Source organism: Zalophus californianus, chromosome 9 (genome assembly GCF_009762305.2).
Source record: "Zalophus californianus isolate mZalCal1 chromosome 9, mZalCal1.pri.v2, whole genome shotgun sequence".
Lineage (NCBI taxonomy): Eukaryota > Metazoa > Chordata > Mammalia > Carnivora > Otariidae > Zalophus > Zalophus californianus.
Window position 1 is genome coordinate 104,811,351 of NC_045603.1, and position 24,743 is coordinate 104,836,093.

General features: G+C 45.6%; 1 protein-coding gene across 1 annotated transcript in view; it reads left to right on the plus strand.

Moving 5' to 3' along the window:
• Nucleotides 1–24,743, plus strand: part of CACNA1C (calcium voltage-gated channel subunit alpha1 C) — a 650,688-nt gene that overhangs the window by 583,599 nt on the left and 42,346 nt on the right. Inside the window, 6 exon segments of the mRNA XM_027592946.2 lie at nucleotides 5,194–5,226; nucleotides 8,523–8,651; nucleotides 10,880–10,945; nucleotides 12,472–12,563; nucleotides 23,263–23,428; nucleotides 24,001–24,128. Of these exon segments, the coding sequence (XP_027448747.2) occupies nucleotides 5,194–5,226; nucleotides 8,523–8,651; nucleotides 10,880–10,945; nucleotides 12,472–12,563; nucleotides 23,263–23,428; nucleotides 24,001–24,128 (614 nt within the window).

Below are 24,743 nucleotides of genomic sequence, written 5' to 3' on the forward strand. Positions count from 1 at the left end.
TATTTGAGTGAAGGATACTGGCTGTCCTTCCCAAGGGAAGATAAAACTACCTTGACAATTTAATCACTCTTGTTTAGCATGAATTATTGACAGGTAATAGCACCTGGGGAGCCATCAGGCTCAGGTGAATAACACAGGGATGCCTGAGGCTTAAGCTACTTGCAGCCGCATGAACTAGCCACTGTGCAGCTAATAATACAGCGGTCACCGCTGTCCACCTTCTGCAGTCGAACACACAGAGACCGGAAGAGCAAGAGTGAGCCAGGAACCAGCATTGTCCATGCTCTGTACCTCTCCACCAGTCCCCTTGGGGCCAAAGACCCCCTTAAAGGAAGTTCCAAAGAAGCATTTCAACTGTGTGTCTATAACCACAAAGATTCAAGAAGGGCCCTTCTCCTTCTGGCTAGAATTTTACTATGGGAAACAGATGCAAGCCAGAAGGTCTCCAACATGGTGGACAGGTGGACAAGGAGAACAGGGGCTGCTCTTTCCACTTTCCACCGCCTCATCTTTGGGCTTTCTTTCATTTTTCTCTGCCCTTTTCTGTGCAGTGTTTTTGCCTCCCTTGTAATCCCCCCTTCTTTCCTTTTCCTTAGCACCCTTCCTCCATAGATCCATCTCCAAAGACCATAGACTCCTCCACAGACCAAAATGGAAATTCTGTCTAGGAACTGCTTTCAACTACCCATATTCCCTTCATTTGCCCTTAAATCTGAAAACCATTGACATCTACCCTCAGCTTCTATACATCCCAGTTGACTTGTGCTTATTTAAGCCCTGCATCTCCCTAGCAAAGAAGTTCTTCCTGCAACTTGAGAGGATTTACAGTTTTTAAAACATATTTTACTTTGGCCTCCTTAAAATTCCCTCCCATGCTGCCATCTCTGGTGGCTCTAAGATTCAGCATCTCCCACCTCCTCTACATCTATAGGGCCACAGTTCAGTTCCTAGTTGGAAGAGGAGATAAGAGGATATTGAAGACCTCCCCACCTTAACTTACACTTGCTGGCTCCTGACCATGAAGGTGGTGTCAAATGTCTCTAGAAACCCCTGACTCCCGCCTCCTTCTGTGTGTACCGGCCTGATAATTGTCCTCCCAACTTAGATACCTGGAGTCTCACCAACAAAACCCCAACCCCTCAGCCTTCCACATCCCATGACACTCTTGCAACTGAACCAGCCATCCTATCTTGCAAATCAAATTGAGATAAGATTAGAGACAGTGAATACAGAGAAGCAGAGAGCAGAGCTTGGGGAGTGGAGAGGGATGCCAACTGGACCCAGATCTTCAGGGGGTCTAAAATGGAATTTATATTAGATCTACCCCCTAAGTTCTGGACAAGAGTACTTAAAAAAAAAAAAAAAGCAGCATTTCTGTAGCAGGGCAGCTAGTAAAAGACTTACGTGCTCCTGTGAGATTGCTTTTGACTCCTGTTTCCGAGGAATGTAGAATTTCAGCGACTCTGATGTTATGGCCATTGTCTCAATGGTACCAATGGATTGTGCAGACCTGTTCTGTGGGGCCTGTCCATGACTTAGCCAAGAGCCAGCCTTCCCTAGAGGGAATCAGAAGGTAATCTGCACCTTTCAAAGTCAGCATGTCCAGGAGGGTGCAGCAGTGGCATATGATCTATTCAAAATGCTCTACAATGGCCTGATCTTGAGAGAATATTCTGGAAGACAGCTTGGTTGGGTATTACAGCCTAGATATCTACTACCAAGCCTTTAATTCCTAGTAATCCTTGCCTCCTGGCAGTGTTAAAAAAAAAAAAAGAAAGGAAAGAAAACAAAGAGCGAAAGAAAGGAAAGGAGAGGAAAGGAAAGGAAAGTCTCCTTTTTATATGGTTAAGAGCTACTTTTCAACAACCTTTTAGTTCTCCAGGGAGACTATGTAATGTTAACAACTGGAAGAATCCCCTCCATCTAGAAGAATCCTCTCTTCACCAGCCTCTGGTACTCCCTGAGCTTCATCCTTCAGTGTCTTATGCATGGTCTAAAGATGGTCCCTCAATGAAAAGGAGGAGTGAGGACGTTCCAGAAACTAAGACTTCATCCACTGAGGTGATAACTTCTCATTTGATCCTGCACTTAATTCAGAAAGACAGGTTTCCAGAGAGCATCTCCTGTTTGCTGCCCAGTGCCGCTCATGTTGTCATTGCCAGTCATACCAAATCTAGGTAATCTGCCTAAGTACACTGAAGTAAGGTGATTGGGTTTTCCTTTCTATCTTAACCTGTTAGCTAGAACCACTAGCCCTTAGCCTGTTAGCTAGAACCACTAGCCCTTAGCCTGTTAGCTAGAACCACTAGCCCTTAGCCTGTTAGCTAGAACCACTAGCCCTTAGCCTGTTAGCTAGAACCACTAGCCCTTAGCCTATTAGCTAGAACCACTAGCCAGGACTCTTTCTGAAAATGTTCCACCTCTGCCTCACCTATGGAATAATCACATTTCATTTATACAATTGCATGAACAAATTAAGTGCCCAATATCTTTAAACCCCTTGAAAATTACCAGATCATTAGAACACAAAGATGAAATCATTGGCTGCTCAGTGCCTACCATTACTGGATAGAACGCCGTATGAAAGCTCAGCCAGAATGTTCAGAGTAGGTAAGCAGCTCTGTTGGCTCCCTCTTGAAGGGTAGTACAGGTAGGGTCTCCAGGCTCATAGGGCATGAGTCTTCAGGGAATCTTTCTGCCCTTCCTCCCCAGGAAGACCACAGATAGGGAAACTATAAGCTACCTCAGGGGAACTGGGAAGAAATCTGGGAAAGGGTCAGAGATGGATGGTGTAAGTACTCCAGGCTACCAACCAATTCTGAATTTAGGTCAAAAAGTAGAACCAGTGCTAGGTGGTCTTTCAAGGCAGGGTACCAGGGAATCACAGAGAGTAGCAAACGCACAATGGCTCTGGGCTAAAGGTGCAGATGCCCAAACCCAGCAGGTCCAGTCTCCCCTCCTAGGTCACCAAGGGATTCTACTTACAGCCGGGCAGGGTACCAAAGACTGGAATGACTACACAAGATTATCTAGGAAATGTCCTTAGGGGGTTGGCTGTATGTCAGTAAACTGGGCTCTCTGAGGGTGAGGGCTGTATGTTAGGCTTCTTCCTATTGTTTCCACTTAGAAATCACCCAATGATTGTTTTCTGATTTTATTATGAATGGTTAGTTATTTTTGAGACCATGGATCTTATGAACATAGTTCTTCAGATATGAACAGGCCTACATGAGACATTGACAAATACTGCTCTAGCAGGTCAAAAGTGCCCTCTGAATAGCATAGCTTAAGGTCCAAGAAAAAATTAATCTGTGATTCTCCAGATTCTCCCAAAGTGAGACTCTTAGGAAAGCTATCGTTACCTGGACTGAGAACTCAACATAGGAGTCCCAGAGAGCCCCATCCTTCCTCTCCCTACTGCCCTCGTTGCTCCTTCTGTTTCTTGACTCCTACCATAGAGATGTATCCTAAGGATTATTAATACATATTATTAAAATAATAAGATACAATCAAGGTGGTTAGAATATACAAACCCAGGCAGGTTCTCTAAATTGTCTCCGTTCTGGTCCCGTTCAGGACGGGATTGACCCAGAGGACTCTCAAACAGTTGCCCAGGGTTCATAGGAGTGATGGGCAGCTTTGGCAGTTTTCAGGATGGATCCAAGAGGAGAACAATGGCCCACGCCTGCTGGGAACTCTATCCGATGCCCTGGCATTGCATGTAGTTTAGATTTACCTCCATCTGACCCTCACACTCCCTCCGCACTGAAGCTCTAGAAACACAGAACTCAGCCATTAACACGCAAGGACAAGCACTCAAGTGGCTAGAGATGTCTTCCGTGTGTGTGTATGTGTATGTGTGTGTGCATGCATGTGTGTTTCTATGTTCTATCTCAGCCTGCTAGCCAAATTCTAGTGACCCCACAGCCTCCAGGCCTGTGGACTGACCTGGCAGCTGGTATTCCTCCTGAAGTAGAAACCAAGATCTAGAATGTGCTCTGTAAGGGACTAGAGAGGTGTCCTTTCCCTTCTTTTCCCTTGCCTCACCGTTTATCTCCGTCATTCCTGAAAAAGGACATTTTACCCAATTTGCTGTAGGGAAAAAGGAATTTGCTGAGAAATCTGTTACCAAAGAAGTATTTTCAGTCTGCAAGCAAATGTCTAGTTGTGCACATTTCCATCCTTCAAAACTTCCATTACACGTTTTCCTTGTTTGTACCTTAAAAACAGAAACACAAGAGCAACCATCTGAAAGTGGAGGGTAAAAGCAATGTCATGATCTTCTAGAAAGAGTTAACAGCTCAAATGATCAGGACCAGTCAGGGGCTGAGCTCTGAGTGCTGGGGCCCAAAGAGTAGGGGCATCTTCCCAGATACGAGCTCAAGGAACTGGAAGTTGCCGTGGGGTACTCACCGGTGGCCAGTTTCTTCAGCTCCTGCCCCAAAATGAACTCAGCAGTCAGACCCATGAAAGCAGCTATTTTGGGTGTTAATAATAATATCCTAAATCGTGTGCAGAGCTTTAAAATGTCGAAAGTATTATTTCACACCGATGGCCAAGCCTCTCCACACCTGTAGACTAGTAGCTAAGCCAGGCCATCTCTGCCTGAACCTAAGCTTGAGGACCAGCCCCGCTGCAGAGGGGCTTGCAGACCACCTCTTTAGATCCTCCTTTAGTGATAACTAAAACTGAGTTTTCCCCTAAACTTCAAGGGCAATTCCCTTGACCTCCTTTGCTCAAATATGTTTGGACAGGGACATGCACTAGGGCATAAGCAAAGTCTTTCTCCTCCAGCTGGCAATGCCCAGGGTGAGCTAAAGTGCAGAAAGTACAAGCCCTCAAAGGTTATCATAGAACACATAACTCATTTTAGAAAACAAAACCAAACCTCCCTCCACAAAATTCAGAAGACCTCGTGTGTAACAAGTGTGTGAATTATTTCGTTTGTGGCCAGAGATGGTCCTGAGTAGGGAATGCCTTCGGGTCCTCCCTAGACGTGAGACCTACCTGTGCAGAGCCCACACTCATGGTGATGTCCCTGTCCCTGCCAGGCCTGTGCTTTGTATTTCTTTCACTTGTTTCCTTTTGCCCTCTCCTGCCACGGTGTTGCTCCTGTGTTAGCCAAGACCTAGAGTACCAGGCATCTTCGTTGGAGACTCATTACAGCTTATTTCTATCTGCCTTTCTTTAAAGCCAGCTGAACATACCCAATGCTCTCCCTTTATGGTAAGACCAACCCTCCAGACCACGCTCTTAGCTTCTGTGACCCTCCTCTAACACCCCCACTCTCACCCCCCCGCCCCGGTGTCCAGCATCTCTGGGAGCCCAGGCTTGCTCCCGCTGCATGTAGCCACCGTGTCTGTCCTGCGCTTCGCCTGCCCGGTCGCGTGTGAGCTGTGACGTGCTGTTGTGTAATGGTGTTCCATTCCCTCCCTGAGCTTTTCTCTGGGTGATAATTCACTGTGATCTTGACCATCTAATGAGCCACCGGGAGAGAACTGGACCCAAGGGCCATTTCCTGTTAAACATTCTGAGGACTCCACGGGCTAAAGTCTCTAGCTTTAATCCGATGTGGGGAGTTTGCACAGGGCGCCCATGAGCACCCTGGTAAGGGCCTCCTGAGAAAAAAGGAAGGAGAGAGGGATGACCCAGCCCGGAGACAGAAAGTCAGACAATGGCTTCCCACTAATCATCCAGGATCTGTAACTACTGGCCTCCCGTGTGCTCTGAGTTTAAGGCCGCAGTAGACGGTTGTAAGCTGGAATCTGTTACTAAGAGTGTGGCTGAATATCCAGTCACTCCAACAAAGTGACCCATGAATTTTTCTAAATTCCCGAAGTTCATTCAAATTAGGCTATGCAGAAAAACAAACTCAGGGGTTTGATGGGACCACTCCTGATGTAGGACTGTGATTCCTTTGCCTAAAGTGATAGATGCCGCTAGGCATGACCTTGAAGTCTCCTTGGAACAGGCTTCTCTAAAAAGCTGCCATCACACGTTTCAAAAGTGAGCCGAGTGTGAGTTTTTAAAAGGACCCGTGAGTGGGTTGAGTCCCTGAAAGTCAGCAGACTGGGGGCAAGATTGGGTCGGCGGCTGGTGCTTCCTAACACAGCGCGTCCCAGGCTGGCCGGAAGGCCGCCCAGGAAAAGGCTGAACCTGGACGTTGTACCCCGCTTCCCAGGGGCCGCCACTGGGGTCTGCTGTTCCACTGCCTTGTCATTTGGTTTATTAGAGGACATTTTTGTGTCTACGAGGAAGTGTGTTTATCCTCCTTCTAGAGCGTTAGGAAACTGCAGCTACTGGGGGGAGCGTGCCTACAGGGGGTGGGGTTGAACCCAGCATGGAATTCAAACCATACGCTTGACTTTTATTTTTTAACTTATCAAATCGAGATGCCCCTGTGGCACCAACTTCTCACACTCCTGACACTCACAGCTGAAGTTCCCGGCTTTAGCTTGTTCTTTCTTCTTTTTTCTCCTTCCCCGAACATGGTGGAACTGACAGCTGAGTTATAAAACCCCGAGCCTCCTCTGCCTACTCCTCTGGGGGAACACAACCTCCTTTTAAGGAGAGAAAATAGAATTTCAAGTAGATACACGAGTGATAGAAATGCAGAGATTAAGGGCATCAGAGGCTTCAAAATAGGCAGGCAGGGTAGGGCCCAGGGACAGGACGGGGGCTGCGGCTGGCCTTCCCTCCCCAGCCCCACGGCAGCCTGCGGAGCAGGCCCCCTGTGCGGATCTAAGGCAGCTCTGGTTAGAAACTAGAAGAAATACTGTGACTCTCCCCAAGTCTGGAGATTCGGAGAAGTAGGGGAGCCCCTTCCGGCATGGTTTCTGCGCAGCCCTCCCAGGGCAGAGCGAGGGTGTGCTGGCAAGTGGCAACTGCCTCTGGAGTTTTCCGCTGCCCTCGTGGGTCTCCCGTGCAGAGCAGGAGTAAGATGGGTGGCCTCAGGAACCACTGGCCATGTCAGGGACAGTCAGCAGGCCACCGGGTTAGAACGAAGGGCCGGTGGGAGCCCTCAGGGGCATCAGCACTAGGAGGATTTTCAGGGGTGCAAACAAGGTGTGGACGTTGTCAGGGAGGATTGGCCTGTAAATGATTCAAAAGAAAGCAGAGAATCAAGAAGTGGGGGGGCCAGCATAGATTCTCCCCGCCAGTGACCTGGAGACCCCCCCCTCCCTTGAGGGACGCACGCAACAGGGACAGTAACAGGAAGCCCAAAGGTCCACTCTCTCCTGGTGCCAGCAGGGCTGGGTGAGCTGCACTAGCTCCAGGGGACAGGCAGGTGGCTCCCCAGGGGCTACTGCCACGGGCTCTCTGGCCAGCATGGGCAGGAGGAGGGGCGGGGGCGGTCAGTCCGTGTTATGCTCAGGTCTGGAGGTGGAGGGTGACAGGGCAGCCTGTCCTGCCCCTGAGCCCTGGCCAGGCACGTGCCCCAGCCCCAGGCCCCTCCAGGTCCCACAGGCTGAGGAGGGCCCTCAGCCAGCAGACCCCAGCGGCCCTAGCACCGTGTTCCTGCCTCCACTTGGCTTGGCTTGGATCCAGTTCTTCCTCATCTTCCCCTTGCTTCCCCTTTGCTCCAGGACTCCCCTGAGGACATGATCTGCCCTAAGCAGAACCCCTCTGTCCTCCTACACCGGGGCCCAGACTCATCTAGGGCTCACTTAGAGTGTGCCTCTCACACCTTCTGGGGTCTCCTGCAGCCTGGAGAGGGTCGGGGCCTCCCAGAGGCCCCAGAGCTGGAGGGGGCGGGGGACTAGCAGGGGAATAGCTTCAGTGTCTGAGGTGAGGCAAGGGCTGCAAACAGACACTCTCCGCGGGCTAAGCAATGCCCCTAGCCCCACCGTCCCTGTAGCCATGTGGGAAGAGGTGGCACAGCAAGACTTTTGGAGTCCTGAGCTGCCAGGGCACAAGATCCCTGCAGTTGGCAACCCACTCCAACCCTAGTCTCTGTCAGCCCGCCCTGCCCACCAGGACCCCCAGTGCAATCATACCTGGGGCTGGAACGGAGGCCACGACCCGCCCAGCCACCTTGCTGAGAGCCAGATCCCATTCGGGATGCATGGCACCCCGCCAGGCCAGACAAGAGGGGGGCTGGGGCTGCTTCCTCAGCATGCAGCGGAGGAGGGTGCGCCCAAGGCAGCTAGCTCTCAGCCTCAATGTCAAAGCATATGGAAGTTCTTTATGGAATCTTCTGTTGCTCCACCCAGGGGGTTAAGAACTAGGACTGAAGGAGAAAAGGGGCGCACAGAGAAACAGGGTTATGGGCTCCAGGGCCTGGGCACAGCTTGGCTCTGCATAGGCCTCCAGCCTGAGTTGTCTCCCTGGAAGAGGTGGGCAGCTGGCCTCCCCATCTGTGGCCCAGGGGAGAGAAGCTGGTGCAGCTAACCCTGCCCTGCCCTGCCCTGTCTCCACCCCAAGCAAGGGCTCTGTTGCTCAGAGCAGGGCCCACCTCGTTCTTGCCCTGCCCCCCTCTGTTGCTGTGTTAACTACCACCTCCTATTGCCGATGGATTCCAGAACGCAGAAGAGAACTCCCGCATCTCCATCACCTTCTTCCGCCTCTTCCGGGTCATGCGCCTGGTCAAGCTGCTGAGCCGCGGGGAGGGCATTCGGACCCTGCTGTGGACCTTCATCAAGTCCTTCCAGGTAACCACCTCCACCCTCAGCAGGCTGCAAGGAGAGCCTCCGCAGCTCACCTGGGCTCCCTGAGCGGGGAGGTGAGGCAGCACAGGAAGCCCACCACCGGGAGCCGAGGGCGGGCTTACCTTGCTACTCAGCCTCCCTCTATGCCCTTGCTTTCCTCCGGTCTATAATGAGGCCCTCAGACTCCATCCGTGGTTTTCAAAAGCATTCTCCTGGAGCCCCAAATTTCCCCAAAGTTGGGGTACAGAAGGCTGGGAGCTAAGGGGGAGGCTGAAGTGGTTCTGCTTTCTTCTCTCATCCGTGCATTTTTCCGCAAGAATTTACTGCACAAAGAGGTTTTGTGGTGGAAAATTTTTGAAAAACATGGGCCCAGATGATCTGATAACCTCAGTGGCCCTCCCACTTTGGGCAGTTTTAGGATCCAGCTGTCACCTTCCTCCCAGTAGGCATTTCTGCAATGTCTGCTGTCCACACCTGTTTGTAGACCTAGCCAAACGCTCCAGGACCCTGGTGTCACTCCACTCAAGGAGACACGGCCCCCTCACAGGGGCACAGGGTTGCCTAACTATAGGATTAATTCTCTTTTCTCAGCCATTATTTTCCATCTGTGAAAGCAGAATAATGATCGCCCCTGGCCATCTCTGAGGAGTGTTATGTAAGTTTGAAGTTAAAGAGAAGCAAACCTGTGAGGTCCCTTGAATTCCTTGAAGATGAGTGGTGTAGAGACCCCTGCATGTACTTCCACGCTTCCTTAGCCCAACACTGACGGCAGCTTCATCCTACCCGCGGAAACACCACTCTCAGGCTTCCGGGCACTGAAGGATTCCTTCCTTGTCCCCGGCTCTAGCCAGTCTGGGCCCAGGGACAGGCACGGAGTGGGTCCCTGATCCAAATGTGCTCAGAACTGAAGTTGCAGCCAGAGGAAGGGCTCTGTGGTCAGGTGCCTGCCTTACTCTGGAATCCTCTCCCAAAGGCTTACATAAACACCCTTCCAGGCAGCCTCTTGCCCTGGGCCTCATCCGCCCAGGCCCTTCACTGGACCAGGCTGGCTGCACTCCCCATAGCCAGTCCTCTGCCCACCAGGCCTTCCTGATGAGCTGCAGCTGCCCTCCCTGCTAGCCCCATCCCACCCCACCCTACCCCACTGGTGGGTGCCGTACCCTGCCCAGTCCCTGGGAATCTGAGGATTCTGGGGAGAGCGGGACTGGGGGCTGACCCTGTCCGTGGGTGCACCCCTGGGGTCCCATAGCCATGATGACTATATAGGCTGCCAACTCACTCCCCCCCCCCCACACACACACACATAGTTCCTAGGAAAAGGCAAGAGACCCAGGTGAGGAGAGGCTTGAATGTTGACCTGCAGCTCCAACCGGACAGAAGCAGCATCCATGTGCTCTCGCAGTGCCATCTAGTGGTGTGTGGATACCTGGCAAGGCTTTTCCTAGTCGACCGTGTGGCTCTCGGGCTTCCAGAATAGGCCCTGAGCCCCAGAAGGCCTCTCCCCAGGAGAAGCAGCAGGGACTCCAGAAATTTAAGTTGTCTGAGCTGCCAGGCAGAGTGAATAAAATATATGGGACCCAAATACGTGGAAGGCATTGCACTCAGCCTTTTGTAAGCCTTTAAAGCATTTAAATGCCAGAGAACCCCTGAGAGGTAATTACATTTCTTCTCGTTTTTCAGAAAAGGAAATTGAGGCTCAGAGAGGTTAAGTCATATGGCCAACCTCCCATAACTAGAAAGTGGCAGAAATAGGATTTGAGTCCATAACCTTTCTTCTACTTAAGTTTTTCCTTAGTGCTTATTTTTATTACGACTGGCAGGATATCATCAAGCTATGTAAAGGAAGGGTGTAACCTGCCTCCAACCCACGCCTCCCCAGGAAACCTTGGTGTGTATCCTCCATGGCTTTCTCCTTGTTGTACAAAGACCTATGTCTAGTCGGAGGACATTTGCTCATTCTTGACTGTTTTTACTCAAGCAGTATCCCACCATATGTATCCCTTACCCTGCAGCCTACTTTGCTCGGTACACCACACTGCTTCTCAGGTGACTGAAACCGAGGGAAAATGAGAGGTCAGTGCCATGGTTCAGGCCTTCTCCTGGTGCCCAGAACTTCTGTGGGGCTCTTGGAAATGCCCCTCCCAAAGCCAGGCCGCAGCGCCCCCTGGGAAAGGCTCTGACCAGCCATCCCCCTGCCGGCCTCACGTCCTGTCTCCTGTGCTTCCTTCCAGGCCCTGCCCTATGTGGCTCTTCTGATAGTGATGCTGTTCTTCATCTACGCAGTGATCGGGATGCAGGTAGGACAGCTGGCCCGCTGCACCTCAGCCTCCTCTTTCTCTTCCCACCTCCCAGCCCCACGTTCCCGGACACCTCTCTCTTGTTCCTGACGGTCCCTCTCTCTGCTTCCACTTCTGAGGCCAAGAAGGTCACAGGAATTCAAACATCCCTTCAAATGGTGTCCTGTAGGTAGCAGGGTCAATGGCCATGTGCTGTACGCACCTTATCTCCCCTTTGCCCCAGGCCTGGTCTCTGCTCTCGGTCGGGAAAAACACTCCCAGATTAACGCCAAGGGCCTCCGGAGAGACAATCCCTTCCAGAAAACGACACGAAGGGTGTGTCAGACAGCATCCCTCCCCTTACCCAGGTCTGACGGCCTGAGAACTGCCCCCCACCCCAGCACCATTCAGGAGAAGCTAGTGACAGAGAGGGATGGAGGAGAGAGGGAGGGAAAGAAGGAGTCAGGCAGGCAAGCTCCCCCCATCAAACATGCCGCAGTTTCAAGGGCCTCCCCTCGCAGGTGCCCACTGCACCCTCCCCTGCCTCAAACCCCGTGGCATTCTGCAAGCAGCCTCTCCTCAGGGCTTCGGAAGGCGCCAGGGCCCCACACTCACACCAGCCAGGACTTTTCCTCAGTGGCTCCCGAAGGAAGACTCCCCTGCTTATTCTTTGCAGAAAGACCCCAGGTTCCTAGGCCAAAATCTTCTGAGATGAGAAGAGCTACCCTGCTCCCTCACCAAGGGTGGCAGCTTCTAAGATAGGCATAGCTCTCAAAGGCCAGAAAAATAAGGGGGCCGCTCATGTCAGGAATAGATTAAGCTTGCCCGCGTCCCAGATCACTCCAAAATCCAAGAACTGTATTTGGAAGAGTGGGCATCTGGGCTGAAATGGCAAGGAAAAGGAGGCCAGAGCCTTGAGTTCTGAGGACCTAATGGTGACTGTAATTGATAACAGTGCTGTGTACCTGAAAGTGGCTCGCCACACCAAAAAAAAAGCTCCCTATGTTAACTGTGTGAGGTGATGGATGTGTTAATTATCTTGGTCTTGGTAATGATTCTACGAGCGTGTACATCAAATCACCACCATACTGTACACTTTAAATATATACAATTATATTTGTTAATTATTCCTCAATAAAGTTTTTTTAAAGAGAAAAAATATATATTCTCAAGAATCTGCAGCCAAAAAAGAAGAAGAAGGAGACCAGAGAGCCCTCTGTCCCCACACAGAAGCACGGTGCTGGTGGCAGCGTCCACCTGCTCTCAGCCCAGCTCCCAGTGGCCCATCGGGACCTCTCCTGAGCGTCCATGGGTTTTTTCTTCTTCCACCTGTCCAGTGTGGTGGATGGAGATCAAGGGCTGGATGGGGCAGCAGGTGCCTACCCCTACAAGGCCCTGCCAGGTCACGTCAGGGGACTCAGTTCTGCTATGGGCTGGCCTGACCCACAGCCAGCCATGACCCCTGAAGAGACCACTGAACGACGGGTGGTCACTAGGACCCTGTCCATCCACCATTCACTGAATCTCCCTCCCCTCCCCCTTCTCAGGTGTTTGGGAAAATTGCCCTGAATGACACCACAGAGATCAACCGGAACAACAACTTCCAGACCTTCCCCCAAGCTGTGCTGCTTCTCTTCAGGTGAGTCTCTGAGGACAGATGGATACGAACACACCTGCATGACGCAGCCCTGTGGTCTGGACATAGAATGAGAGGGAACCGTTCCAGGGGAGTGGGAAGGGAGAGAACGGATGCTGGATCTCCCTCCCTAGACTAGAGAGCTGGCATTCCATTGCTATTTGTAATACTTTCCATTGAGTGGCCCACTGGTCACTGACATACCTGCCAGCAACCACCCAAAAACACTAGAGGATCACAAGTCGAATACTGACAGCACCCTGGTCTGGACAGCACCTTGGCTCAAAGCCACGCCTGTGACACATTCGCTTTGGGTAAGACACCAAACTCCTCTGAGTCTCGGTTCCCTCGCAAACAAGTACAGCTGCCAACGTCGATGCCATTTGCTCTGTTGGTTACCATGACCTCATGCACTTAGTATCCTCCTCAGTTAAGCCAGCCATGAGCCTTCACCCTTCTCAGAAGGCTACCGCCTCAGGCCTGACTGGGGAAGAGTGTTTCTCAGCCTGCTCCTGACTGAGGGAGTCCATGCCGCAGCCTGCTTCTTCCTCATCGGACTCCTGATGACCCCCTTGCTCTGCCCCCTTGGTTCTTCTCTCCTGGGCTGCTGGAGGAGACCATCTAGACCATCTAGACCAGGGCTGGGAGATGAGAACTATTTACCCCATCCTTGGAGCAGATGATTTCTAAAGCCCATTCCAGCTCATGTACTCTACGTAATATGGCACTGGGAGAGGCAGTGAACTCCCTACCATTCCCTGGGGTCTCTCTCCAGAAGATCCAGAGATCCACTCTATCAGATAGCTCTACCTTCACCAAGTTCTATAGAATCCTTTCCCCACACCCAAGCCCAAGTATCATTATTGCTCAAAGTGTATTAAATCAAAATGATAGCTCTTTAAATATCAGTTAGACATTACCACCTACCTCGGATTGTAGACTTTGAGAACAGAAAGGCCACTGTAAACCACAGTTTAACAGCAACACTTAAGCCTGTGCCATATTTAAATATCAGAGCTGAATGCAGATATAAGACTGAGCACATGACTCTATCTCCCCTCCTTTCCTAAAGTCCTTGATGACAGAAGATATTTCTTAAAAGAATAAACCCATAACAGTACTAAGAAGGGAAAAAAAAAAAAAAAACCATGGAAGAATGCTATTAATGAACCAGGAATGCTGAGGAATTTCTAAGTGGAAGAAACCAGAAGGGATTCAATTGACAAAGGAACAAGATCTGAGGAAAACCTATCCCGAACAATGCATGGTCTATGGAGGAAGTGAGAGCAGTTCCAGGATCGACAGGTAAAAGGTCCAGGAATGACCTGGAGCCACAAAGAGGCTGGCCCCTCAAGAGACCTGTGTTTGCAGAGCAGTTGCTAATGCTCACAAGCTGAAAGCAGCAGCTCTTGACATCACGCCCCTGGGCTTTGGGGTCTGAAAAGTAGAGTAGGTCCTCCCGAGGAACCCCACCCTCAAAGATGTGCTACCTGCCCACCTCACCTGTTGGCACATGTTCTCTTTCCCTTTCTTCCACGATCCTCAGAGAGGCCCTGTAATAAAAATTTGATCCACAGAGGTGTGAACTGGGTCCTCAATCACAAAGAACAGTCAATAATAATCCCAAAGTATTTGGGGGAAACGAATATCAATAAAGAAAGGCACCATGCTCAACTCGCAGATGAATGAGCACATGAGGAGGAAAAAGAACATATAAAGCCAGAAGACTTGAAAATAAATATAATTCATATCTTTAGAGAGGTCGCAGAGCATATCTGTTGAATTAAAAAGCAGGAGGCAGAGAAAAAGTCATTATTATTAAGAACAAATTAAAGAGGGAACTCAGAAAAACATCCTTGTTGAAATATTCAGAAAATGGGCATAGCTAAAGAATGAAATAATGAGCTAAAGGATCAAATCTAGGGTTCTCTCAGTACACAGCCAAAAGGACAGAAAGATTGAAAATATAAAATAAAAGTTAACACATGGAGGGTAGAGCTGAAAATCTCATCTTTCTAATACAAGTTCAAGTAAAAACAACAGAATGAATGGAGAGAATGAAATCAAGGAATGATCAAAGAAAATTTCAAATAAAGATATGAGCCTTCAGGTTGAAATGGCCTACTAAGTGCAGAATAGGTTTGTCAAAAAGTCCCTTCATCAGACACAGTATAAGGAAGTTTTAGAATACCAAGAATAAAGAAAATATCCTAGAAGCATCCAAAGAGAAAAAAGTGAATTATTTTCAAAAATACCAATTTTCATTAGACTTCTCAATAGCAAAAGTACATACTAGAAGACAAATAATGTATGCAATATTATGAAGAAAACATATTTTTGAACCAAGATGCCTGTAATACAGCCTAATTAGCATTCAAGTAACAAAATAAAATTGATTCCAAAAGTGTAGGAACCCAGAAAGTTTACTCCCTTGCATAAACCTCTCAAACAACTACACAAGGATGTACTTCTAAAGAATGAAAAATTAATCTAAGAAATTGAATGAACAGAGTAATGATATTAGTAAAGAAACCATAAAGTTTATAGTTATGAGCAAAGAAATCACAAACCTTATATTAAGTCTAAATAATTGTTAAGGGTGGTATTAGTTATTAAATAATTATTGCTAATTTGTAGGTATAATAATTACTTTGTGGTTATGTAAAATGTATTGCTTTATTTTTGAGATGCATATTGAAGTATTTAGGGCTGATATAATGATACTACATGAGGTGTGGGATTTGCTTTAAAATATTCCATCATGGGGGCACCTGGGTGGCTCAGTCGTTAAGCATCTGCCTTCGGCTCAGGTCATGATCCCAGGGTCCTGGGATCTAGCCCTGCATCGGGCTCCCTGCTCCGCGGGAAGCCTGCTTCTCCCTCTCCCACTCCCCCTGCTTGTGTTCCCTCTCTCGCTGTGTCTCTCTCTGTCAAATAAATAAAATCTTTAAAAAAAATTTTTTTTAAAAATAAAATATTCCATCATGGAGATAAAAGATACAGAATAGGGAATATAGTCAGTGGTACTGTAATACTGTTGTATGGTGACAGATGGCGGCTACACTCGTGGTGAGCAGAGCATAATGTATAGATTTGTTGAATCACTATGTTGTACACCTGAAACTAATGTAACATTGTGTGTCAATTCTCAATTTTTTTAAAAAGATTTATTTATTCATTTTAGAGAGAGAGGGAGAGAGAGTGTGTGTGCAAGGGGAGGGGCAGAGGGAGAAGGAGAGAAGCAGACTCCCCCCTGAGGAGAGAGCCCCGTGCTAGGCCCCACACTGGGCTCAGGCTCAGGCTCCATCTCAGGATCCTGAAATCATGACATGAGCTAAAATCAAGAGTTGGATGCTTAACCAACTGAGTCACCCAGGTGCCCCTCCTCTTTCAATTTTTTTAAAAGTTGAGAGTGCAAAAGAATAAAATAAAATAAATTAAATACTTCAGCTAAAAGGAGAGAAGGGGATTGTTGGGGAGATAGATGAAACACACACAACAAAATATTAATGGTTGTTAAGATTGGGTGATGGGTACATGGGGTTTCTTTGTACTTTCTACTTTTGTATATGGTTGAAAACTTTTGTAATTAATTTTTTAATAAAAAATAATAACTGTTAAAGCAAAATGTCCAAAACCTTAATAGCAGTTTGGAAGTGAAATTTCTTACACTCTCAACAAGGTAAGAAGAATGAGAAACATCAAAGTGTGCTGACATTCTTCCCTTGTTTATGGAGAGGAAAGAGGTACTGTTCAACTTTATACACAGTCAGAGGAAAATGTGTAAATAGATATGTTAAATATTTGAAGGTCAACCACTAGAGAAACAGAAATGGAATATGTACATTCCAAATCACTAGATGGAAAAAAAAAACAGCAAGGGAAAACCTTAGCAATTCTGCAAAAGGAAGGAAAGACAAAAGAAGGAAGGTGGGGGAGAGGGAGGAAAAGAAAATTAGAAAATAAAACAAGATGGCAGGAATAAAAAACAAAAATTAATCACTAAAAATTCAATTTCTCTATTAAAAGATAGATACTCTAATGTTGGCTTTAAGAAGCCTGGCTGTAGCCTGTTTATAATAGAGTAAAATAAAGGAATGGGAAAATAAAGGAATGGAAAAAGAATACCAGACAAAGCTTCCAAAAAAAAAATAGGTGTAGTAATAACAACATCAGAAGAAATAAAATTCCAGGTGAAAGGCATTAAACAATACAAAGAGGGATATTTGATATTGATAAAAGGTATAATCCACCAAGATTACAAAACAATCATAAAACTACATGAGCCTAACAATATAGTTTGGAAATATATCAAGGAGACTAAAAGAACAGTAAGGAAAATATGAACACACACACACACACACACACACACACACACACACACACACACACACACACACACACACAGTGGGAGACATGTAAAAAAAAATGACAGACCAAACAGAACAAAATAAAAGATAACGTATAGAATATCTAAAAATACAACTGACAAATTTAAGTAAATTTGTAATCAATAGATAGCAAAAAAAATTCTTTTTTTTAAAGATTTTATCTATTTATTCGACAGAGAAAGTGAGAGAGTACAAACAGGGGGGAGCAGTAGAAGGAGAGGGAGAAGCAGGCTTCCCGCTGAGCAGGGAGCCCGACACAAGGCTCGATCCCAAGACCCTGAGATCATGACCTGAGCCGAAGGCAGCACTTAACCATCTGAGCCACCCAGGCACCCCAAAAATACATTCTTTTTAAGCACCCAGAAACATTCACAAAAATCAGCCAAGATTTAAGTCACAAAGAAGAATTCAATAAATTCTAAAACTTCTCTAACTTCAATACAACAAAAATCAGAAATAAACCACAAAATCAGTAGTCCCTCCAAAATCTATCCACTTAAATGTTTTGAGTCACTGTTCTAAATAACTCACAGCTGAAGCTGCATACTTCTTAAAAATGAAAGAGTGAGAGCAGTACATCTTAAATTTATAAAATGCGGGGCACCTGGGTGGCTCAGTTGGTTAAGCGACTGCCTTCAGCTCAGGTCATGATCCTGGGGTCCCAGGATCGAGTCCCTCATCGGGCTCCCTGCTCAGCAGTGAGTCTGCTTCTCCCTTGGACCCTCCCCTCTATCTCATTCTCTCTCTCAAATAAATAAATAAAATCTTTAAAAAAAATTTATAAAATGCACCAATCAATACCAAAGAAAATTTCAGAGCCAAAATTTATTTTACAAAATCTATAATAACCAAACTGATGGATGGAAGAAGAATAGCAAAATAACCCCAAAGTATGAAAGAATGCACTTATTAAAATAAAAGCAGAAATTAATAAAATATAAAACAAAAATATTTATCAATAAACTCTAAAACTAAGTCTTTGAAAAGACCTATAAATAGACTTTCATCAAAACCAATTTTTTTAAAAAGGCACAACATCAGGAATAAGAAAAGTAACGCAATTACAGATGTGGAAGAGATTTTTAGAATGATAAACTATTATGAACAAATTAATCTAAAAGTAGATGATTTTATGTAGGAAAATATAAATCACAAACTGTCTTAAAAAGAATTTTTTTAATTAACCACAATAGAAATTGAAAAGGTAGTCAAGGTTTTGGTCCTCAAAAAGTTCCAAGATCCAGGGGCACCTGGATGGCACAGTTGGTTAAGTGTCTAACTCTTGGGTTTGGCTCAGGTTGTGATCTCAGGGTCCTGAGGCTCCTGGCGCAGCAAGGAGTCTGCTTCTCTCCTTCTCCCTCTGCCCCTCCCCCTACTCCCCCCCAATATTCTCACTCGCTCTCTCTAAAAATAAATAAATCTTAAAAAAAAGTTCCAAGATCCAGTATTTTTCTCTCAAAATATCAAGGAATAGATCACTCCTATGTTACATAAACTTTTCAGGAATAGGAAGGGGGTATAAAATCTCCTCAGTCATTCCATTAAGTCATTCTATAAGGCTAAATAAGGCTAATACCTTATGTATTAAGAAAGAAAAAAAGCAAGAAGTATAAATATGAAAATGTAGAGACATAACTGTCATTGTTGGCAAACAACAGGTTAATCCAATTAGAATAAAACAAGAAAATCAACTCAAAACCCTTATAACAATTCATAGGATCAGTAAAGTGGAAGATGAATAAGGGAAAACAATCACTTTCCTGTACTGGCAATTATTAATTTGGTCAGCCAGCTGTAACAAAATACGAAATGGGTGGCTTAAACAACAGACATTTCCTTCTCACACATCTGGAGACTGAAAGTCTGAGATCAAGGTCCTAGCCAATTCAGTTCCTGGTGTAAGCCCTCTACCTGGCCTGCAGACAGCCACCTTATTGCCGTGTCCTCATATGATGGAGAGAGAGAAAGCTCTAGTCTCTCTTCTTGTTCTTATAAAGACACTAATTTTATCATGGGGGCCCCAGCCTTATGACCTGATCTAAGCCTTATTACCTCCTGAGGCCTCACCTGCAAATTTATTGAGGTTTAGGACCTCAACATATGCATTTGGTGGGGACATATTCAGTCTATAATAGGTAATTAGTAAATATAATAGAAAAGAGCACATGCTATCACCTTTTCTCATCAATATTGCAAATTTTATCCAATGCAATAAGAAAAATAAATCAAAGAGTAAGAATTACTCAACAACAAGAACAAAAAAAAAAAACCCACAATTTTAAAATGGGCAAAAGAGGGGCGCCTGGGGTGGCTCAGTCAGTTAAGCGTCTAACTCTTGATTTAGGCTCAGGTCATGATCTCAGAGTCGTGGGATCAAGCCTCGTCAGGCTCCTTGCTCAACAGGGAGGCTGCTTGGGATTCTCTTTCTCCCTCTCCCTTTGCCCTTCCCCTCTACTCTTTCTCTCTCTAAAATAAATAAATAAATAAATCTTCTTTTTTTTAATGGGCAAAAGACTTGAATAGACATTTCTCCAAAGAAGATATATGAATGGCCAATGAGCACATTAAAAGATGCTTAACATCACTAATCATAGGGAAATGTAAATCAAAACCACAGTGAGCTACTACCTCATATTCATTAGGATGGCTACTATCAAAAAACAAAACAAAACAGAAAACAACTAGTGTTGGCAAGGATGTGGAGCAATTGGAACCCTTATGCCCTGTTGTGGGATATAAAAAGGCACAGCCATTGTGGAAAACTGTATGATGGTTCCTCAAAAAATTAAAAATGAAATTACCATATGATCCATCAATTCCACTTCTGGGTATATATCCCAACCAACTGAAAGCAGGATCTAGAAGAGATATTTGTACACCCATGTTCATAGCAGCATTATTCACAGTGAGTAAAATGTGGAAGCAACCCAAGTACCCATTGACAGGTGAATAGATAAGCAGAATGTGGTGTATACATACAATGAAATATTATTCAACCTTGAAAAAGGAAGGAATTCTGCAATACGCTACAACAGGGTTGAACCTCGAGGACAGTATGCTAAGTGAAATAAGCCAGTCATAAAAAGACAAATACTGTGTGATTCCACTTATATGAGGTACTTAGTCAAAACTGTAAACACAGAAAGTAGAATGGTGGTTGCCAGCGTCTTGGGGAGAGGAGAATGGAGACTTATTAATTAATAGTCACAGAGTTTCAGTTTTACAAGATGAAAAGAATTATGGGGATGGATGGTGATGATGGCTGCACAACAATGTGAATATACTTAATATCACTAAACTAAACACTTAAAAATGGTTAAGATGGTAAATTTTATGTTATGTGCATTTTACTACAAAAAAGGAAAATAATAAAACCTCTTTTAAAAATTAATTGCCCATGTAAACTATACAAGAGAAACTGCAGAACTAAGAGAATTTAGCAAATCTTCTATAGATAAAGTCAACTATAGTCCCTCTACATCACTTGGAAATAGGAAATATAACTTCTTAAATACACTGCTTATAAAAGCAACATTTTGTTTATTTATTTTAAATAAGATACCTAGAAAGAATCTAACAAAAGATATACATGGGGGAATTATAAAATTTTCTTAAAAACATTAAATAAGGCCTAAATCATGGAGAGATGTGCCACATGGATGGCTGGGAGACTTAATGTCCCAAAAATATAAAATTCTCCAAGTTAATTTATGCAGTTCCAGTAAGACTCTCAGTGAGATTATTCATGGAACTTGATGAGCTGATTGTAATGTAAGAAAAAAGGAAAATGAATAACTAAGACAACTTTGAAGAACAACAAGCTGGAAGGACTCACTGTTTATAAGAGAGCAAGACTTAATATAAAGCTTCGTGATTAAGACAATGTGGTACCAACAGACAAATAAACCTACAGAATAGAATGAAAAGGCTAGCATGAGACCCACACATCTATGGAAATATAATTTATGTCAGAAGGGATAGTTCAAATCAGTAGGTAAAGATGAACTACTCAATAAATTGTATTGAGAAAATTGGTTATCTACACAGGAAAAGATAAAACATATTTCTACCTTATATCAAGCACAAAAATAAATTCCAGATTAATGGGTTATTACATAAAATAAAATTTTAGGATTTTTAGAATATATAGGAGACTATCTTTATGACCTAGAATAAGGAAGGATTTCTTCAAACAAGACGGCAAAAAGCACAGTGAAATTTAAATTTTAGATTCATCAGGGGTACCTGGGTGGCTCAGTCGGTTAAGTGTCCAACTCTTAATTTCAGCTCAGGTCATGAACTCAGGGTCATGGGATCAAGCCTCCTGTCTGGCTCCGCACTCAGTGGGGAGTCTGCTTGAGATTCTCTCTTTCCCTCTGCCCCTCCCCAAGCTCACTCTATCTCTATCTCTCTCTCTCTCGCAAATATATAAATAAATCCTTAAAAAATAAAATAAAATTGGGGCGCCTGGGTGGCTCGGTCGTTAAGCATCTGCCTTCGGCTCAGGTCATGATCTCCAGGTCCTGGAATCGAGCCCCATGTGGGGCTCCCTGCTCAGTGGGGAGTCTGCTTCTCCCTCCCCCACTCCCCCTGCTTGTGTTTCCTCTCTCACTGTGTCTCTCTCTGTCAAATAAATAAATAAAATCTAAAAAAATAAAATAAAATTTAGATTCATTAAAATAAATAGGCTTCACTGTAAATAAGGCTGTAGACAAGCCACAGACTTGAAGAAGGTACTTATTATGCATGTAACTGACAAAGGATTAATGGAAAGAATATATAAAAACAAACCACAAATGAACAAGAAGACAAATAACCCAAGAGACAAACAGACTAAAATATGAACACATAGTTCAACAGAAGATGAAATAAAAATTCTTAACTCATTAATCATTTAAACCCAAATTAAGACAGCAATGAAATATCATTTCACACCCATCATATGAGCAACATTTTTTAAAATTCACTAAGACAAAGTGTTGACAAGTCAAGGGGGCGCCTGGGTGGCTCAGATGGTTAAGCGTCTGCCTTCAGCTCAGGTCATGATCTCCAGGTCCTGGGATCGAGCCCCATGTGGGGCTCCCTGCTCAGCGGGGAGTCTGCTTCTCCCTCTCCCTCTGCCTCTCCCCCTGCTTGTGCTCTCTCTGTCTCTCTTTCTCTCAAATGAATAAATAAAATCTTTTAAAAAAAAAGAGTTGACAAGTCTAAACTCATAGAATCAGAGAGTTAGGAAAGGAGTTACCAAAGAGCTGGATGGGGTGGGGATAGGGAGAAGTTAGTAGAAGGCACACACTTCCAGCTATAAGATAAAGAAGGTCTGAAGATCTAAGTGTAACATAGTGATCATAGTTGATAACACTGTATTAGATACTTGAAATTTGCTAAGATCTGAAATGTGCTCATCAAAAAAAAGAGATAAATATGTGAAGTGATGAGTGTGTTAATTAACTAGGTGGGAGGAGTCCTTGCACAATGTAGCGTTGAATCAAATCGTCACGACGGACACTTTAAATATCTTACAATTTTATTTGCCAATTATACCTCAGTAAAACCGAAAAACAGTTGACAGGTCTGCAAAGCAATGGCATTTGTCCTGCACTGATGACAGGAACATAAATTGCGCAAACCCTTGGAGAACCAGCAAAACTAGTGAAAGTGAAAACATACCTACTTCACCTGGCAATTCCACTTTCTAAGCAGATAACCAAGGCATAGACCTGCATGCTGATTGCAGGATTCTTTGTAATAGCAAAAAAGAAAGGAGAAACCTTTAACAGGACAGCAGGTTTTTAAAAATGGTATATACAGGGCACCTGGGTGGCTCAGTCGGTTAAGCCTTCGGCACAGGTCATGATCCCAGGGTCTTGGGATCAAGCCCCACATCAGGCTCCCTGCTTAGCGGGGAGTCTGCTTCTCCCTCTGCCTCTGCTCATGCTCTCACTTTCTCTCAAATAAATAAATAAAATATTTTTAAAAAATTGGTATATACATAGAATATATTGCTATGTGGCAGTTAAGATGAATGAACTAGAGCCTAATGTATAAATCTCCAAAACTTAACATGAATGGCAAAAAGAGGGACTTTTCAGAAGAGGTGGTTTGTGACCATTTATGGAGTTTTAAAACATTCAAAACAATGCTATGTATCTTCATATTTAGTAAATGTATCAGAGCATTCAAGGAATGATAAATACCAAATTCAATTTAGTAGTTCCCTCTGGGGAAGGAGGATGGGGAAAGGGGTGAGGGAAAGATCCAGAGATATGAGATGGGCCCCACAGGTGGTGGACTCTCTCACCGCTCTCCCCTAGGTGTGCCACAGGGGAGGCATGGCAGGATATCATGCTGGCCTGCATGCCAGGGAAGAAGTGTGCCCCCGAGTCGGAGCCCAGCAACAGCACAGAAGGCGAAACACCCTGTGGCAGCAGCTTTGCGGTCTTCTACTTCATCAGCTTCTACATGCTCTGTGCCTTCCTGGTAAGCCGAGGTGGGACTGAACAGCCACAGGTCGTGAGTGTGCAGTTCAAGGCAGCCCAGGCCTTCTATCTATCTCTGCAGCTTGCAGTCAGAGGAGCCAGCTTGGAAAGGCTCAGTAGCAATTTCCAACCACTAGACAAGGGCACAAAACCCTGGGCAAGAGCGAGCCCAACCAGCACCTTTCTCGTCTCTTCTTGGCTTTTGTCATGGTGGCATTGTCCTGGGGACAGAAGGGATGTGTGTGTGGAGGCCTAGAGGCAACCGATATGTTTTGGACACTTTGATGAGTAGTGTAGGGAAGGATGGTGGAGAAAGCTGCCCTCTGTCCTTGGCAGCCCTATCCAGCAGTTTGGTATGAGGGAAGATGTCCAGTCCACATGTGGGGTTCATCCCATACCACTCTGAGGGGATCTGTGTCAGGTTCATGCCCAAGAGACCCAAGTTCCAGGGGCTGATGTTTTAAATGGTGAATATAGCTGGTCTTTAGAAATGTGGGCTTCTACCACATATGGCACTGGCTGGCAAAGTGAATTCAAGTGGCAAGAAACTCATCATACCTCTGTTCTCTGCAGATCATCAACCTCTTTGTAGCCGTCATCATGGACAACTTTGACTACCTGACAAGGGATTGGTCAATCCTTGGTCCCCATCATCTGGATGAATTTAAAAGAATCTGGGCAGAGTATGATCCTGAAGCGAAGTAAGTTCCCAGAGGGAAACACTGATTCTCAAAGCCCAGAGGACACTATGTGACCATACCTATAGAAGAGGTTCAACACAGGTTAGCATTGGGTAGATCAGTTAGAAACACTGAATTGCACCCGACCCCAGGGTCAAGGGTCAAAGGCCAGTAATAGGAGGCCAAGCATCTTTGGCTAATTCAAGAGCATATCTATTTCCAGTTGGGCAGAAAGACGGGAGATCCTAGTGTCAGGAATAACTACTAAGTATTCAAGTTAAAATGTTTAGAGTCAAGCAGATCTCACCTCTATTCTCACCTTGGGTTCAAGGATACCCTCATTGGTCAATCACATTTGGTTGACAATAAATGCCTTTTGGTCAGATGGTTAGATTGCAGCAGCAAGTATATGTGAAAATCTCATTGCACTACCCCAAGTCCCTTCCACCTTGAACATAGCACTGGTGGAAAATTGCTCATTAAAATCTAAACATGTGGGGTGCCTGGGTGGGTCAGTTGTTAAGCCTTCGGCTCAGGTCATGATCCCAGGGTCCTGGGATCAAGCCCCGCATCAGGCTCCCTGCTCAGCAGGAAGCCTGCTTCTCCCTCCCCCAGTCCCCCTGCCTGTGTTCCCTC